This window comes from Moschus berezovskii, chromosome 13 (genome assembly GCF_049115385.1).
Source record: "Moschus berezovskii isolate FMDL1 chromosome 13, NW_MosBer_1.0, whole genome shotgun sequence".
NCBI lineage: Eukaryota > Metazoa > Chordata > Mammalia > Artiodactyla > Moschidae > Moschus > Moschus berezovskii.
The window spans coordinates 54675040-54690509 of NC_142472.1; the positions used below are offsets into that span (position 1 = coordinate 54675040).

At 45.9% G+C, this 15470-nt stretch overlaps 1 protein-coding gene across 2 annotated transcripts in view; it reads right to left on the reverse strand.

The window, feature by feature from the left end:
* The window catches only part of FLT3 (fms related receptor tyrosine kinase 3), a 66522-nt gene extending 54973 nt beyond the window's left edge, over positions 1-11549 (reverse strand). For both annotated transcript variants that reach the window (XR_016038939.1, XM_055426836.2), the window contains exon 1: positions 11392-11549. Coding sequence is in view for 1 of the 2 variants with exons in the window: in XM_055426836.2 (XP_055282811.2) it covers positions 11392-11434 (43 nt within the window). In the remaining variant the exon portion in view is untranslated. The remainder of the gene's footprint in view (positions 1-11391) is intronic.
* Between the last annotated feature and the right edge of the window lie 3921 nt (positions 11550-15470).

Here is a 15470-nt window from a genome sequence, read left to right on the forward strand (position 1 = left end):
GTTTACTGGCTCCCAGTAGTAAGGATGTGTCATGATTTGCCAGTGTCCTAAAGGGGAGGAGATTTTATTTTCTTGGACTCTAAAATCACTGGGAGCAGTGACTGCAGCTACGAAATTAAAAGGTGATAGCTCCTTGGATGCTATGACAAATCTAGACAGCATATTAAAAAGCAGAGACATCATTTTGCTGACAGAGGTCCATATAGTCAAAGCCATGGTTTTTCCAGTAGTCATGTATGGATGTGAAAGTTGGACCATAAAAAAGGCTGAGTGCTGAAGAATTGATGTTTTTGAATTGTGGTGCAGGCAAAGACTCTTGAGAGTCCCTTGGACCACAGGAGATCAAACCAGTCCATCCTAAAGGAAATCAACCCTGACTATTCATCGGAAGGACTGATGCTGAAGCTGAAGATCCAGTATTTTGGCCACCTGATGCGAAGAACTGACTCACTGGAAAAGACCCTGATGCTGAGAAACACTGAGGGCAGGAGGAGAAGGGGCTGACAGGATGAGATGCTTGGATGGCATCACTGCCTCAACGGACATGAGTGTGAGTAAACTCTGGGAAATAGTGAAGGACAGGGAAGCCTGGTGTGTTGCAGTCCAAGGGGTCTCAAAGAGTCAGACACAACTTAGCAACCAAAAAACAACAACAAAGGGAAGATCTCAATTAGTACCTAGATGCACAATGAAGCTGGACTCTCAGGCAGTGGCTTTTAAAATACACAAGCAGACCTCTTTCAGAGAAAGAATGGGAACTAGTGTTTCTGTCTGCTTTCTCTGCACTGAGCCCTAAAGGATAGTCAGTTAATAACTGTTTCTTTGTTCACTACAGATCAGTGGGACCCACAAATGCAAGTCCTGCTGGCCACCAGATCAAGGAATGTGTCCTCTGGGTGGCAGTCACAAAGGCCATGGCTTTAGATACATGTATAAGCTCCTTTCAGAGAGATACCAGAGGGGAAATGTGTAAATGGTGCATCCAGCCTCCCCAGGCTCAGGCAGAATTGCAGTCAGCTCCTAGATGTATGTTAAATTAGGTTGAAAACAGACCTCTTTAAAAACAATAAAAAACGGGCAGAAGACCTAAATAGGCATTTCTCCAAAGAGGACATAGAGATGGTCAATAGGCACGTGAAAAGATGCTCAACATCACTAATTATTAGAGAAATGCAAATCAAAACTTCACTGAAGTATCATCTCACACCAATCAGAATGGCCATCATCAAACAGTCTACAAGTAATAAATGCTGGAGAGGGTATGGAGAAAAGAGAACCCCTCTACACTGTTGGTGGGAATGCAAATTGGTACAGCCACCATGGAGAACAGTATGGAGGTTTCTTAAAAAAATAAAAATAGAGGGACTGCTCCGGTTGTCCAGTGGTTAGGACTCCATGTTTCCACTGTCAGGAGCCTGGGTTTGATCCCTGGTTGGAGGACTAAGATTCTGCAAGCTGCATGGAATGGCCAAAAACGAAAACCAGAGTGACCATATGATCCCGCAATCCTACTTCTGGGCATGTATCTGACAAAATGATAATTCAAGAAGATACATTCACCCTAATGTTCACAGCAGCACTATTTACAATAACCGAGACACATAAGCAACCTAAATGCCCATCGACAGAGAAACGGATAAAGATGAGGTAGCCACATCCAATGGAATATTACTCAGCCATAAAAAAAGAAAGAAATTATGCCATTTGCAGCAACACGGATGGACCTAGTGATTATCATATTAAGTGAAGCATGAGACAGAGCGACACAAATATCACATGGTATCACTTACACATGGAATCTAAAAAATGGTACAAGTGAACTTATTTACAAAACAAACAGATTCAGACATAGAAAACAAACTATCGTTACCAAAGGTGAAGGCTGGGGTAGGGATAAATTAGGAGCTTGGGATTAACAGATACATACTACTATATATAAAGGAGAAAAACAACAAGGCTTTATTGTATAGTAGAGGGAACTATATTCATTATCTTATAATAACCTATAGTGGAAAAAATCTGAAAAAGAATATGTATATACACATATGTGTAACTGAATTGCTTTGCTGTTCAGCAGAAACTACTACAGCATTGTAAACCAACTATACATAAAAGTTGCTTTTTTTTTTTTCAATAGGCCTCTTTAAGGAAAGGACTGGGAGAACGATATTTCTGTCTGTTGCCTCAGCACTGAGCCTGGGGGTATAGACACAATGAGTCTTTGCAAACCCTTTACAAACTGTTTCTTTGTTTGCTAGGGTCTCTTGGACACAAGTCCCATTGGCTTTCAGAGCCAGGTGTTTTAGGAGCCAGTTACCTGCTGTGATAACCCCGAACTTCAGCAAGTCATTTGACCTCTTTGGGTCCCACTTTCCTCATTTGGTGAAAGAGGGCAGTAGGCCCATGTAGTATAATAAATATACTTGGCCTTAGATCAAAATGTATTTGGTCTTTCCCAGCACCATGCATGCGTGCTCAGTCGTGTCTGACTCTTTGTGACCCCATAGACTGTAGCCCCTGGGGATCCTCTGTCCATGGGATTCTCCAGACAAGAATACTGGAATGGGTTGCCATTTCCTCCTCTGGGGGATCTTCCCGACCCAGGGTTTGAACCTGTGTCTCCTGCATTGGCAGGTGGGTTCTTTACCACTGCGCCACCTGGGAAGAACTCTTTCCTGGCACAAAGCTCCTAAAATCCTTGCAATTTCCTGAGCAACAGGGGTGTCTGTTGTTACTCACAATGAGCCCCTTCTGGGCACTCCAGAGTTTATGCTAACAAGGTGACTTAGGGCAGGGCACCTCTGCAGCCCCAGGAGTGGGGGTGGGGAGGTGGGGAGGGTGGAGGGTGGAGGGATGGGGTGTGAGGTCCAGAGGCTGGAAGGCTGAGGCTGAAAGCTGACCTGTGGGCAAACAGGGAGGGGAGTGTGCTAATTAAACTCTATAAAAATTCTTTAACTGAGAGATCCGGTGAGCTTCTGGGTTGGTGAACTGGATGACATTCCGAGCCCTCCGCACACCCCTTGCCTTGCCGTCTGCATCTCTTCCACCTGGCTATCCTGGAGTTATATCCTTTCATCAGAAACTGGTAATCTAGCAAGCAAACTGTTTTTCTGAATTCTGTGAGCTGTTCCAGCAAAGTCATCAAACTCAAGGAGGGAGTCCGGGGAACCTCTGACTTACAGCCTGTGCTGGGGGCAACCTGGACTTGACACTTACATCTTATGGGGGTCAAGAGGGCTCTGAGCCCTTAACCTGTGGGATCTGATGCTGTCTCTGGGGAGAGAGTGTCAGAATTGAGTTAAACTGTAGGACATCCACTTGGTGTCCAAGAACTGCTTGGTGTGGGGAACTCTCCCACCCCATATACATGGTGGCCAGTGGAGCCAGAAGTGGTCAGTGTGAGTCCAGGGAAGGAGACTCGTGTGCTCTTCCTCACACCTGGGATACTCTCATCGCCGTCATCCTCGCCAGTCTCTGCCCTTTCTCATGATTTTAATAAACGACAGTCCATTTGCTCAGGAGTTTCAAATCCATACTTCCTATGTGTATGGCTATTTATCTGGGTGGCCCCCGAGAACCTTACACTCAGACTGAACTGCCCCCTTTCCTCCCGCCCCCACCCCCTCCTCTGTTAGTGCCGGCACACCCACTCTCCCCAAAGTCAGAAGTCACTTTCAGCTCCTCCCTCTCTCCCACTCCCTGTCACCCAGGCAGCTGCCAAGCCGTGACATTCTGACCTCAAGATAATCCCCACATCTCTGCACAGCCCTGCCTCTCTATCACCACTGCCCCAACTCCAGTCCTTGTCCGGTCTGGCCTGGACGACTGCCAACTGCTTCCTCGCTGACCTCTCTGCCACGTCCTGTCTGCCTGACATCCATCCTCGACACAGACCCCGAAAAGCTGTCACTCCTCTCCTTCAAACCCCTAAACAACCTACAGCACTGGCCCTTACCCTTTCTTGAGTCACAGACCACACTGAAAAATCTGATGAAAGCAATTAACCCTCACACACACATACACACACACAGAGACAATACACACACATACATACTCAAACACACACACAATATACACATACATATACATTCATACACATAACACACCAATACACACACACACGATATACACATACACACAAACACACATATACACACAAACACAATATATACACACATACAATACACACAGAGACATACACACACACATAATATATACACACAAACATACACACACACAATACACACACACAATATACAAACACACACACATACACATACACACCCATACATTTATACACACAACACACTAATATACACACACACAATACACACACATACACATGATATACACACACATATACACACAAACACAATCGATACACACATACACACGATACACACAGAGACATACACACATACATGCATAATATAGACACACAAACATACACACACACACAATCTACAAGCACATACACACATATACACACATACACACAATATACACACACAAACACACACACACCCTAAAGGACACAATGGATCCCCTGAATTTCCTCCAGAGACTTTTGGGCCACAGGAGAACATCCAAGTCCTTTATCACATCACTAAAACATTCCTTACACATCACACACATCTAAGCCTCTGGAAGCTACCCATTGAACAGGCTTCATTTTCTGAGTTGACAGCTTCTTAGATGAGAATTCCCCGATCGTGGGGGCCTTTTACATGGTGCCTCAGCAACGCAGGATGGAATTACAGAGTCCATCTGCTCCGTGATTCTGACCTTTGAACTGCTCTCTTCACTGTCCTTTTTGCCTGGAAAGTCCTTATTCTCCCCTTCCCCTGTCAAGTCTTACCTTTCTTACTCAACTGCGCTGGATCTTAGTTGGGGCATGTGAACATTTAGCTGTGGCATGTAGGATCTAGTTCCCCGACCAGGGATTAAACCCAGGCCCTCTGCATCGGGAGCACTAAAACTGTCACTGGACCACTAGGGAAGCACCTAAGTCTTAACTTTCTAATCAAGACTTGACATCACCTCTTCTGGGAAGCCTTGCTTGATTTTCTCAGTCTGTGTTGGAGGCTCAAGCTCAGTCCTTATTTCTAAAATTGCACTGCAGTTTTCCTTTTACATGCTTACCCTGTGCCACCAACACCCCCAACATTAGACTGTGAGCAGGAATCTGAACTATGTGGCACCTGGCTGGACCACAGGTGCTCCCAAGGATCTAAGAAGGCAAGGAGAGAAACCATGTAACTAAATCCTGACGCTTCCTTCCAGCTTGAGGCATCTCTCCTTCTGTGAAGCACCTGTCTGACAAGGGATGCAGCTGCACTCTACAGGTATTATCTGATGAAGCGGTAAGATATTGCTTATCTCTCTTTCACAAATGAGGAGCTTAAGTGCAGAGTCATTCCTGGCCAGAATAAAGAACTCAGGTTTTCTGACTGTGTTGCTCACCCTAACATTTTCAATTGCATCACCTACAAGAACAGACCCCCTAACATTAGGAACACTGTAACTCAAATAGCAAAGCAGGGGAAGACTGAATTCAATGGGCATGTAACAATCAAAACACACTGGTTTCCAGCTTCTCTGGTAACTCGGTGGTCAAGAATCTGCAGGAGACACAGGTTCAGTCCCTAATCTGGGAAGAACCCATGTGTGGAGGAGCAGCTAAGACCGTGCTCCACAGCTACTGAGTCTGTGCTCTAGAGCCTGGGAGCCACAACTACTGAGCCTACTGCCACGAGTACTGAAACACAAGCGCCTAGAGTCCATGCTTTAGAACAAAAGCAGCTGTGGTGATGAGAGGCCCGCGCACCCACAACTAGAGAGAAGCTGAGACTAAAGAAAAAAAGCCTGAGCAGCAAGGAAGATCCAGCACAGCCAAAAAAATAAATCAAAGTTTTAAAAAACACAATGGTTTAAAGAAATAATGACAATATCCTGTTTTAAAGTAGGCTGCAAATAATTTTATGGCAGATTCTTGGCTACCAATGGACTTATAATGACAGCAGTGAAAAAATACTTTTACTGTTTAACCTAAAAAAATAATAATAGTTCCTCTTTTGGATCTTATGCAATTCCTCTAGCCACAAAAGAACAGTGTGTGGGTACTTTATATTATTTTTATATTTCCTCTACATGTGTTGGGACCCATCGAACAGAATTGCATGATTCCAACTAACGATCATCAGAGGGTTCTACAAAAGCGTTATCACTTGAAGGCTTAATGATGATCTAGCCATAGAGGTAATTCAATCACATATACATAAATCTCACAGACCCCCAAACAACAGAAAAACCTTCAGCCATAGAACTATGGCCACCTAAGATGAAGCTAAGACGTTTTTGGAAATCAATATTTGAAAAATAGTAATGCTGGGAGAAATATCAATAACCTCAGATATGCAGATGACACCACCCTTATGGCAGAAAGTGAAGAGGAACTAAAAAGCCTCTTGATGAAAGTGAAAGAGGAGAGTGAAAAGGTTGGCTTGAAGCTCAACATTCAGAAAACAAAGATCATGGCATCTGGTCCCATCATTTCATGGGAAATAGATGGAAAAACAGTGGAAACAGTGTCAGACTTTATTTTTTGGGGCTCCAAAATCACTGCGGATGCTGATTGCAGCCATGAAATTAAAAGACACTTACTCCTTGGAAGGAAAGTTATGACCAACCTTGATAGTATATTAAAAAGCAGAGACATTACTTTGCCAACCAAGGTCCGTCTAGTCAAGGCAATGGTTTTTCCTGTGGTCATGTATGGATGTGGGAGTTGGACTGTGAAGAAAGCTGATCGCCGAAGAATTGATGCTTTTGAACTGTGGTGTTGGAGAAGACTCTTGAGAGTCCCTTGGACTGCAAGGAGATCCAACCAGTCCATTCTGAGGGAGATCAATCCTGGGTGTTCACTGGAAGGACTGATGCTAAAGCTGAAACTGCAATACTTCGGCCACCTCATGCAACGAGTTGACTCACTGGAAAAGACTCTGATGCTGGGAAAGGTTGGGGGCGGGAGGAGAAGGGGACGACAGAGAATGAGATGGCTGGATGGCATCACCGACTCTGTGGACATGAGTTTGAGTGAACTCCGGGAGTTGGTGATGGACAGGGAGGCCTGGCGTGCTGTGATTCATGGGGTCGCAGAGAGTCGGACACGACTGAGCGACTGAACTGAACTGAACTGACTGAAGATCACAAAGTCATCTTGATGAAAACCAAAAGCTTTATTCAGTCTTGTGAGATTCACAAGACTTTGCTATTTTGGAGTGAATAGCAAAGGGTACAGCATCGTGGCGAGAACAAGCTAAGCAAATTAAAAATGAGGCCAAGCTAGTTCCCAGACCCTCAATTTCCCTCCCCCAAGTTCTTATTCCTCTCCTCTTCAAGGTCCTTTTCAAAATCAAGAACAATGATAAAATACAATACTTTTGAGATTATTTGTTGCTGTTGTTTTTTTAAACCAAATCAGAATCTTGACCCAAAGATTACGGCAATATCTGGTGGCTATTTGGAGATTCAGAGAGATCACAATCTTGAACACTGACAAGGGCTCTTGTCACATCGCTTCCTGAGTTTCATTAGAGGATGAAAAAGATGAGGAGAATAAAAGGAATTGCAGAGAAAGTCATGAAGCTGAGCCATCCTGTGGGCTTCTCAATCGAGCAGGGATGCTCTCTGGGGATGAAAATGCAGCCAATAAATTTGTTCAAAGAACCATTTGGAAAATTGCTTCTTCCTAGAATCTTAAAAAAATAAATGGCCATATTTCATTCTGGAACAGTCCATTTTTAAAATTTCAAATGGAAGGGTCATTTCATTCCCACAGCCATTAAATCCAGTAGTATCCATGTTTAGGTAGTCTAAGGCAACAAAACGGAGAAGGCAATGGCACCCCACTCCAGTATTCTTGCCTGGAAAATCCCATAGACGGAGGAGCCTGGTGGGCTGCCGTCTGTGAGGTCACACAGAGTCGGACACGACTGAAGTGACTTAGTAGCAGCAGCAGCAGCAGGCAACGGAAATTCTGGGATTCACGCTATTTTTCTTCTACAGATATTTATGATCATGACAACTGTATTGGAAGGTTTAAATAACTGAAAGCAAACTTCGTGCTGAAACGTTTTCTTGGAGAAAGGCGATGACCATGCATTTTTAAAATAAAAATGAATTAACTATTTATATGTAAGTTCCCCCGTCCCCATCTTTTTCATCTTTGTACCCTCATGGTGCCTAGCACTGAAATAGGTGTTCAATAAAAGTGTGTCAAATAAATTTATTTTTCTTCCTCATGCAGGCTCCCTCTTCATCTCCCCCACCCCCCGCCCCCGGAATTTAAATGTCTTCCTCTCCCATACTTAAGATCTCATTACCTGACTGTTCTTCAGTTAAACAACAGGAAACTTCAACAAGAACGAAATCTTTACTGATAACTAAAGGGTTAATGAAAGTGCCTTTTTAGCTTTAAAAAGTGGAGCCAAGTAGTTAATAATGAAACCTAAGAGGATAATTTACTATAGATCCATTCGAAGTAACCAAGAAGAAATGAACAGCCAGTCTAAACTTGTAGGATGGCACGGATTAGAATGAGGCTTTTAGGATGAAAGGGAATCTTAACACCAGGTCACCAGGTCTGGTGTCCCCATCCAATCCAAACTTTACCGAGCATCCCTTCCTTCTATCTCCTTCAGAGTGGGTCCCCTTTAGGCTACCAGGTCACAGGCAAACAAAGTAAGATAAGCAGCAAGATCAAAGGATGTCAACTACATGTGGAAGTCAAAGCTCTGAATATGAATTTCCCAACACTAATGAGAGAAACAGTTATCACAGTTACTGAGACCCTGAAATCTTCCTCCTAGATACGATCAGTACAGAATGCAATTAGGGCCATGAAGAGTCTGTGTCCATTCTTTAAGCACTACTTAGAAAACCTCATCTTTCTTCTTGAAAGGTAGAGCTTACAGTATAAGGGAAATGGGAATGGCATCTGATAATTCAATGTAGTTAGAGCTTTTTTAACATTTAAAGTCCTTGTTTTTTAGCCTCTCACTTTGTGTTGCTTCATTCAAGGAAGTCTGTAATGGCAAGTCTTGGCAAAGATGTGCCAAGGAGTGCCATACACTGCTAGTGGGAAGGTAAACTGGTGCAATCACTTCAGAAAACTGCTGGACAGTATCTCCCAAAACTGATATATGCCTTTCTCTATAATCGAGGAATTTGATTTGAGGGTATCATCCAAAGAGAAATGAGTGTTTCTGTCCCCAAACATGTAAAAGAGTATTCACAGCAGTGTTATACTCTTCACTACACAAAATTGGAGGCACACAAAGTGTTCTTCAACAATAGAATGGATAGATTGCATAGTCTAATCATACTAAGGAAATAGCACCAAGCAATTGAAAAACAACAAAAACAAAAAAAACACAGTTATTAAGAACAAAGTTGAATCTCATGATCACAATGCTGAGTGAAAGAAACTGGACATTAAAAAAAAAAACATAATAATGGTTTGGTTTACATGTAGTTCAAAAAAAAAAAAACAGGAAAAACCATAGAACCAGAAGTCAGAATAGTAAATGTGACTAAACCAGTGTGATTCTAAGAAAATTCACACCATTTTTTTTCTCTCTAAAAAAAAGTCAGAATAGTGGCTACCTTGGGGGAGGGGGCGGTAAATCAGAGCAGGCAGAGTTGGAACTGCTCTGTATCTTTATGAAATAATGATTAGGCAGGTACCTGTGTATATAAAGGGCTTCCCTGGTAGTTCAGCTGGTCAAGAATCCGCCTGCAATGAGGGAGACCCAGGTTCCATCCCTGGGTTGGGAAGCTCCCCTGGAGAAAGGAAAGTCTACCCACTCCAGTATTCTGGCCTGGAGAATTCCATGAATTGTATAGTCCATGGGGTCACAAAGAGTCAGACACAACTGAGTGAATTTCACTTCACTCACTGTGTATATAAAACCTAATGGAGTTGTACTATTAAGATGTGTGCATATTTGCTATCTGTGAATTATGCCTCATTTAGAAAAATCTGGAGAGAGATGTAGGAATTTCTGAGATTGTCCTGAAATATAAAAGAATTCAATGCAGCTTATATACAGTTGCATGTACTGATGTTTATACTTTACCAAAGCCTTTGTATGTGACTGAAAAACCCACTTACCACTTCATGTTACACATTAACAGAAAGCTAACTTTTGGTAATAGACTCTGAAAAACATATTGTACTGTACATTTAAAATGTACATATTTACCAATTAACAGAGATGTTTAGGAGATGCAAGATGCTTTTCTACTCTTTTCCCCCTTATGTTTTTTTTTTTAACTCTATAATTCTGAATTATTTGAAACAAAAGCTACTGGAAATAATTCCTGCACGTCTATACTGCAAGTATTTTCTCCATGGACCACGGAAGATGCAAGACAGACTGCTAGGGTTTGGGAGCTGGAGAAGACACAGCCAGACTCCCTCCGTGGACAGAGCAGGACAGGCGGGCCAGGGCCAGTGAGTGATGGTCCCCCAAGGCTGCAGAACTAGGACACGATCCGAGGCTTCCTGGCCCCCCAAACTCTGCCTCCTTCACCCTAAACGCAAATCAACCCTCTCCTCTTTCCAAACAGATGAACTGGATCTAAAGAGGATTTTTTTTTCCCCGGTAACAATTATGCTATCCAGATTATTTGGGAACAGTCAGCTGAGTCCTTGAAAAGCCTCTTGGGGTTTAACGCCAGGATAAAAATCGAGTACAAGAGGAGGGTGCAGCGGGTATTTTAAGATGTAAATCCCGTTTGCATAATATTTCCCAGAGTCTCTACTCATTGATCCAGTCGACATTCGGCGGGGTGGGGGGTCGTTACCCGAGATGACTCGCTTTGGGGAGAACCCGGGCGCCTTTTCCCATCAGAGTTCACTCCCGACATCAAAACCTCAAAAGAAGAGTTGGAGACGCCACCCAGGAGTCTGCGGTACCGGGGTCGGAGCACGCGAGGTCCCGGCCCCCCGGCGCCCAGCTCGGGGCCGCAGACTCGGGTGGCTGGCCCAGAACCCGGGCGCGCCGGGCGGGCGGGGCGGCCCGGGCCCCTCGGGCACTGATTCGGCGGGGCCGCCCGCGGGGTCGGGGCGGCCGGTGGGGACCGCCGCCCCGAGCCCGAGCGGCGACGCGAGAGCAGCGGGAGGAGAACGAGGGGTGGGCCCGGCCGGGGCCGCGGGTGACTTCAGGGCGAGTCGGGAGGGCGCGGAAGAGGGGAGGGCGCGGGAGCGAGGCACGGAGCGGGGCGGGGAGGCGCGCGGCGGCGGGGACGGAGGAGGCGCGCGCCCGGTGCCCGCGCTGGGTGGGGGCCGGGGGCCGCGGGGGCTCGAGCGGGTGAGCGGGGCCTTACCGAGCAGCGGCAGCGGGCCGCCCAGGCGCGCCAACGCCGGCATGGCCTCCGGAGCCCGGGGTCCCCAGGCCGCGCCGGCCCAGCCCTGCGATGCCGCCCTCCGCGGCGCGCCCCGCGCTGCAGGTGGCTCGCTTAAGGATGCGCGTCACCGACCGCAAATTCCCTCGGACTGGTGCAAAGTGGAAAGGGGGGGAGCATCCCTCTCCCCACCCGCAGGGGCTGTGCCGGGGCGCCGGTGCCTGGCGCAGCGCTGCGGCCGAGCCCACGTGCCCGCCGTGGTCCGCAGCCCGCGCTCCGCCGCGCCCGGGGCTCCCCGACTGTGGAGGGGGGGACTGGGCGCGGTTCCGCCGGGGAGGTCGCAGGGGCTCGGCGGCCCCCGGCCGGGGAGGAGGCACGGCCAGAGCTGCCTGCTTCTCCCCGCAACACCCCCCCGCCGGGAGTCCCGGAACCCTCTCGATGAGCGTGGGGACAGCTGAAGCCAGCCACCGTCCACCTTGCGCGCGAGGGGCTTTGAGGCCGCAGCATGGGCGCTACAGCCGCGCGGCACGCGGATGCCCCAGGCTGGCGCACGGGCGAGCCGAGGGTCGCGGTCCACTTTGGGTGGATCCTAACTGCAGACTCACGTTCTTTATCCCCCCCACCCCGCTCCCCCGCCCCGCTCCATCTCCTAGGATGCCCAGGATGCAGTCCACAGCGGCAGCAAGAAAAACAGGCTCGGTTTCAATGTCAACCAAGGCAATCAGGGAAGCTAAACACCAGCCGTAGAAACAAAAACAAAACACAGGTCATCTCTGGCTTTGATTTCTGCACTCATAATTCTTGTTCTTCATTGCATAATATTTCTATTTGAAATTATTTCCTTTGCAATAAGTTGAAGATTGGAAAGCCCAGGATGTCGGCTCTGAGTCCTCTCCTAACCAGCCTTTGACCTTCACAAAGCCACTCATCCTCTGAGAGTTCCCCACCCCACCCACCTCTTACTCACCAGTAATGGAGTGGAATGGACCACGCGGCTTTTAATGTCTACAAGTTCTAGCAATTCCATGCTTTTCATTATTTCAATCATGCTCTAATCAAGCGTGATAATTGACATGTGCATTCTTGGCCATACAGTCCTTTTCCTCAGCTGTAGCCTAGAGTAGGAAAATTTTCTCCCCTAGAGCATGACAGAAACTTGAAACGTGGTGCAGCCACTGTGGAAAACAGCGTGACAGTTTCTCCAAAAATTAAAAATAGAATTACCATATGATCCAGCAATTGCAATGCTGGGTGTATACCCAAAAGAACTGAAAGGAGGGTGATGAAAAGATGGTCTGTACAACCATATTCTAGGAACATTTAACAAAACCCAAAAGATGGAAGCAACCCACACGTCCATCATAGATAAATGGATAAACAAAATTCAGTGAATGGATAAAAATGGTTATATACATACAATTGGGATGTCCCTGGTGGCTCACCAGCAAAGAATCAGCCTGCCAATGCAAGAGACACGAGTTTGATCCCTGGTCTGGGAAGATTCCCCTGGAGAAGAAAATGGCAACCCACTCCAGTATTCTTGCCTGGAGAACCACATGGAACCTGGCATGCTACAGTCTGCTGCTGCTGCTGCTAAGTCGCTTCAGTCCTGTCCGACTCTGTGCGACCCCATAGACAGCAGCCCAACAGGCTCCTCTGTCCTTGGGATTCTTCAGGCAAGAATACTGGAGTGGGTTGCCATTTCCTTCTCCAATGCATGAAAGTGAAAAGTGAAAGTGAAGTTGCTCAGTCGTGTCTGACTCTTAGCAACCCCATGAACTGTAGCCTACCAGGCTCCTCCGTCCATGGGATTCTCCAGGCACGAGTACTGGAGTGGGTTGCCATTGCCTTCTCCATGCTACAGTCTATGAGGTGGTAAATAGTCAGACACGACTTAGCGACCGAGCAACAACATAATACAGCTAGGATCTTATTCAGCTTTAAAAAGGAAAGACAGGGTTTTTTTTTTTTTTTTTTTTTTTAGGAAAGACATTCTGACACATGCTACAACGTGGATGAACCTTGAGGTGCAATAAGCCAGTGACAAAAACACAGACACAGGTTCTACCCATATGAGTTCCCTAAAGTAGTCAAATTCTCGAGGCAGGAAGAACGGTTGGGTTGGGATGGGGGCTGGGGAGATGCCGAATGGAGATGGGGATGGAGAGTTGTGTGGTGGGGACAGAGTTTCAGTTTTGCAAGATGAAGAGAGTTCTGGAGATGGGTTGCACAACAGTGTGCATGTATTTAACACAATTGTACACATAAAAATGTTTAAGATAGTAGCTTTTATGTTATGTACATTTTACCACAATTGAAAGTTTAAAAAATTTTTTTTAAAGCGTCTACCTTCGGTCAGACAGAAAGAGACATTAAGTTCAGTGAGACATGAATAAAAGTGGTGAAGCAGGCTGGTGATGGGAAGAAGAGTGGGCTAGCAAGCCTTCCAATGGCCAAGATCCAAGGCATTACCCTTATTTATAGCTTGATCACTGCTTTCAAGGAAACTGATGGTTACAGGTTTGCAACAGATCAGCTTGGGTGGGGCACTGTTCAAGGACACAAAATCAAATCAATAGTGCTGCTTTGTTAAAGAATCTTAGATTCAAGGCAGAAAACTGTGAGAATGGAAGTGGGAGAAACGTGAATGGCTTCTTTGCACTCCTGATTCTCCCTGGAAATTGTTGGAGAAAAATAATTCTAGAAAGAGCAAATTTTATAAACTGAAAATCTTGGAGTATGAGGTATAGTCTAATATTTCAAATTAAAAATTTTTTTAATTTATTTTTAAAATTTTATTTTACTGACATGTAGTTGATTTGCAGTGCTGTTTTAATTTCTGCTGTACATCAGAGTGGTTCAGGTATACATACATATATATGTATACATTCTTTTTTTATCCTTTTCCATTATGACCTGTCACAGGATGTGGAATATAGTTCCCTGGGCTATAGAGTAGGATCTTGTTGTTTTTCTTCTGCATATAGTGGTTTGCACCCGGTAATCCCAACCTCCCAATACACCCCTCCCCCTTCCCCATCCCCCTTGGCTAATGTGCAGAAGGTGAGGTGATGCCAGTCGGTCATTTGCGGAAGTGTGCCCAGAGTTCTGTCTAGTATGATACCTAATTTATTTGTCACATCGACACTCAGGGAAGCTAGTCCAACATTCATTCTCTGGAGTCCTAGATTGCACAACTAGTCATGAACACTGTTGTATGAAATTTTGGTTCCAGAGGTGAACCTGTGACCTGAAGCAACCAGGAGGAATGAGGTGAAGGGAGCTTGTTTCTGGGTTGAATGGAGGGTGTTGCATTGGCCCTTTGTTGTTGTTTAATTACGAAGTCATGTCTGACTCTTCTCGACCCCGTGGACTGTAGTCCACCAGGCTCCTCTGTCCATGGGATTTCCCAGGCAAGAAAGCTGGAGTGGATTACTGTTTCCTTCTCCAGGGGATCTTCCAGACCCAGGGATCAAACTCACCTGGGGGATTTGGTGGATTCTTTACCACTGAGCCACCAGAGAAGCCCACACTGGCCCAGATCTGTTTTATTTGGATTCTTACCACCGTAATGCTGAGCTACACATAGCTATGCTGCATAGTAGACCTTCATCTCATGAGTGTCTGTCCAGCTCTTAAATTATACAAATCTCTCTCCCTCCTCAAAAACGGTGACATATTTTCAATGACTGTAGGTGAAATGCCTTCAGTTCAGTTCAGTTCAGTCGCTCAGTCGTGTCCGACTCTCCGCGACCCCATGAATCACAGCACGCCAGGCCTCCCTGTCCATCACCAACTCCTGGAGTTCACTCAAACTCATGTCCACAGAGTCGGTGATGCCATCCAGCCATCTCATTCTCTGTCGTCCCCTTCTCCTCCCGCCCCCAACCTTTCCCAGCATCAGAGTCTTTTCCAGTGAGTCAACTTGTCTCATGAGGTGACCAAAGTATTGCAGTTTCAGCTTTAGCATCAGTCCTTCCAGTGAACACCCAGGATCGATCTCCCTTAGAATGGACTGGTGAAATGCCTTAATGGCACTTAAAAAATACAAAGTGCTGTGG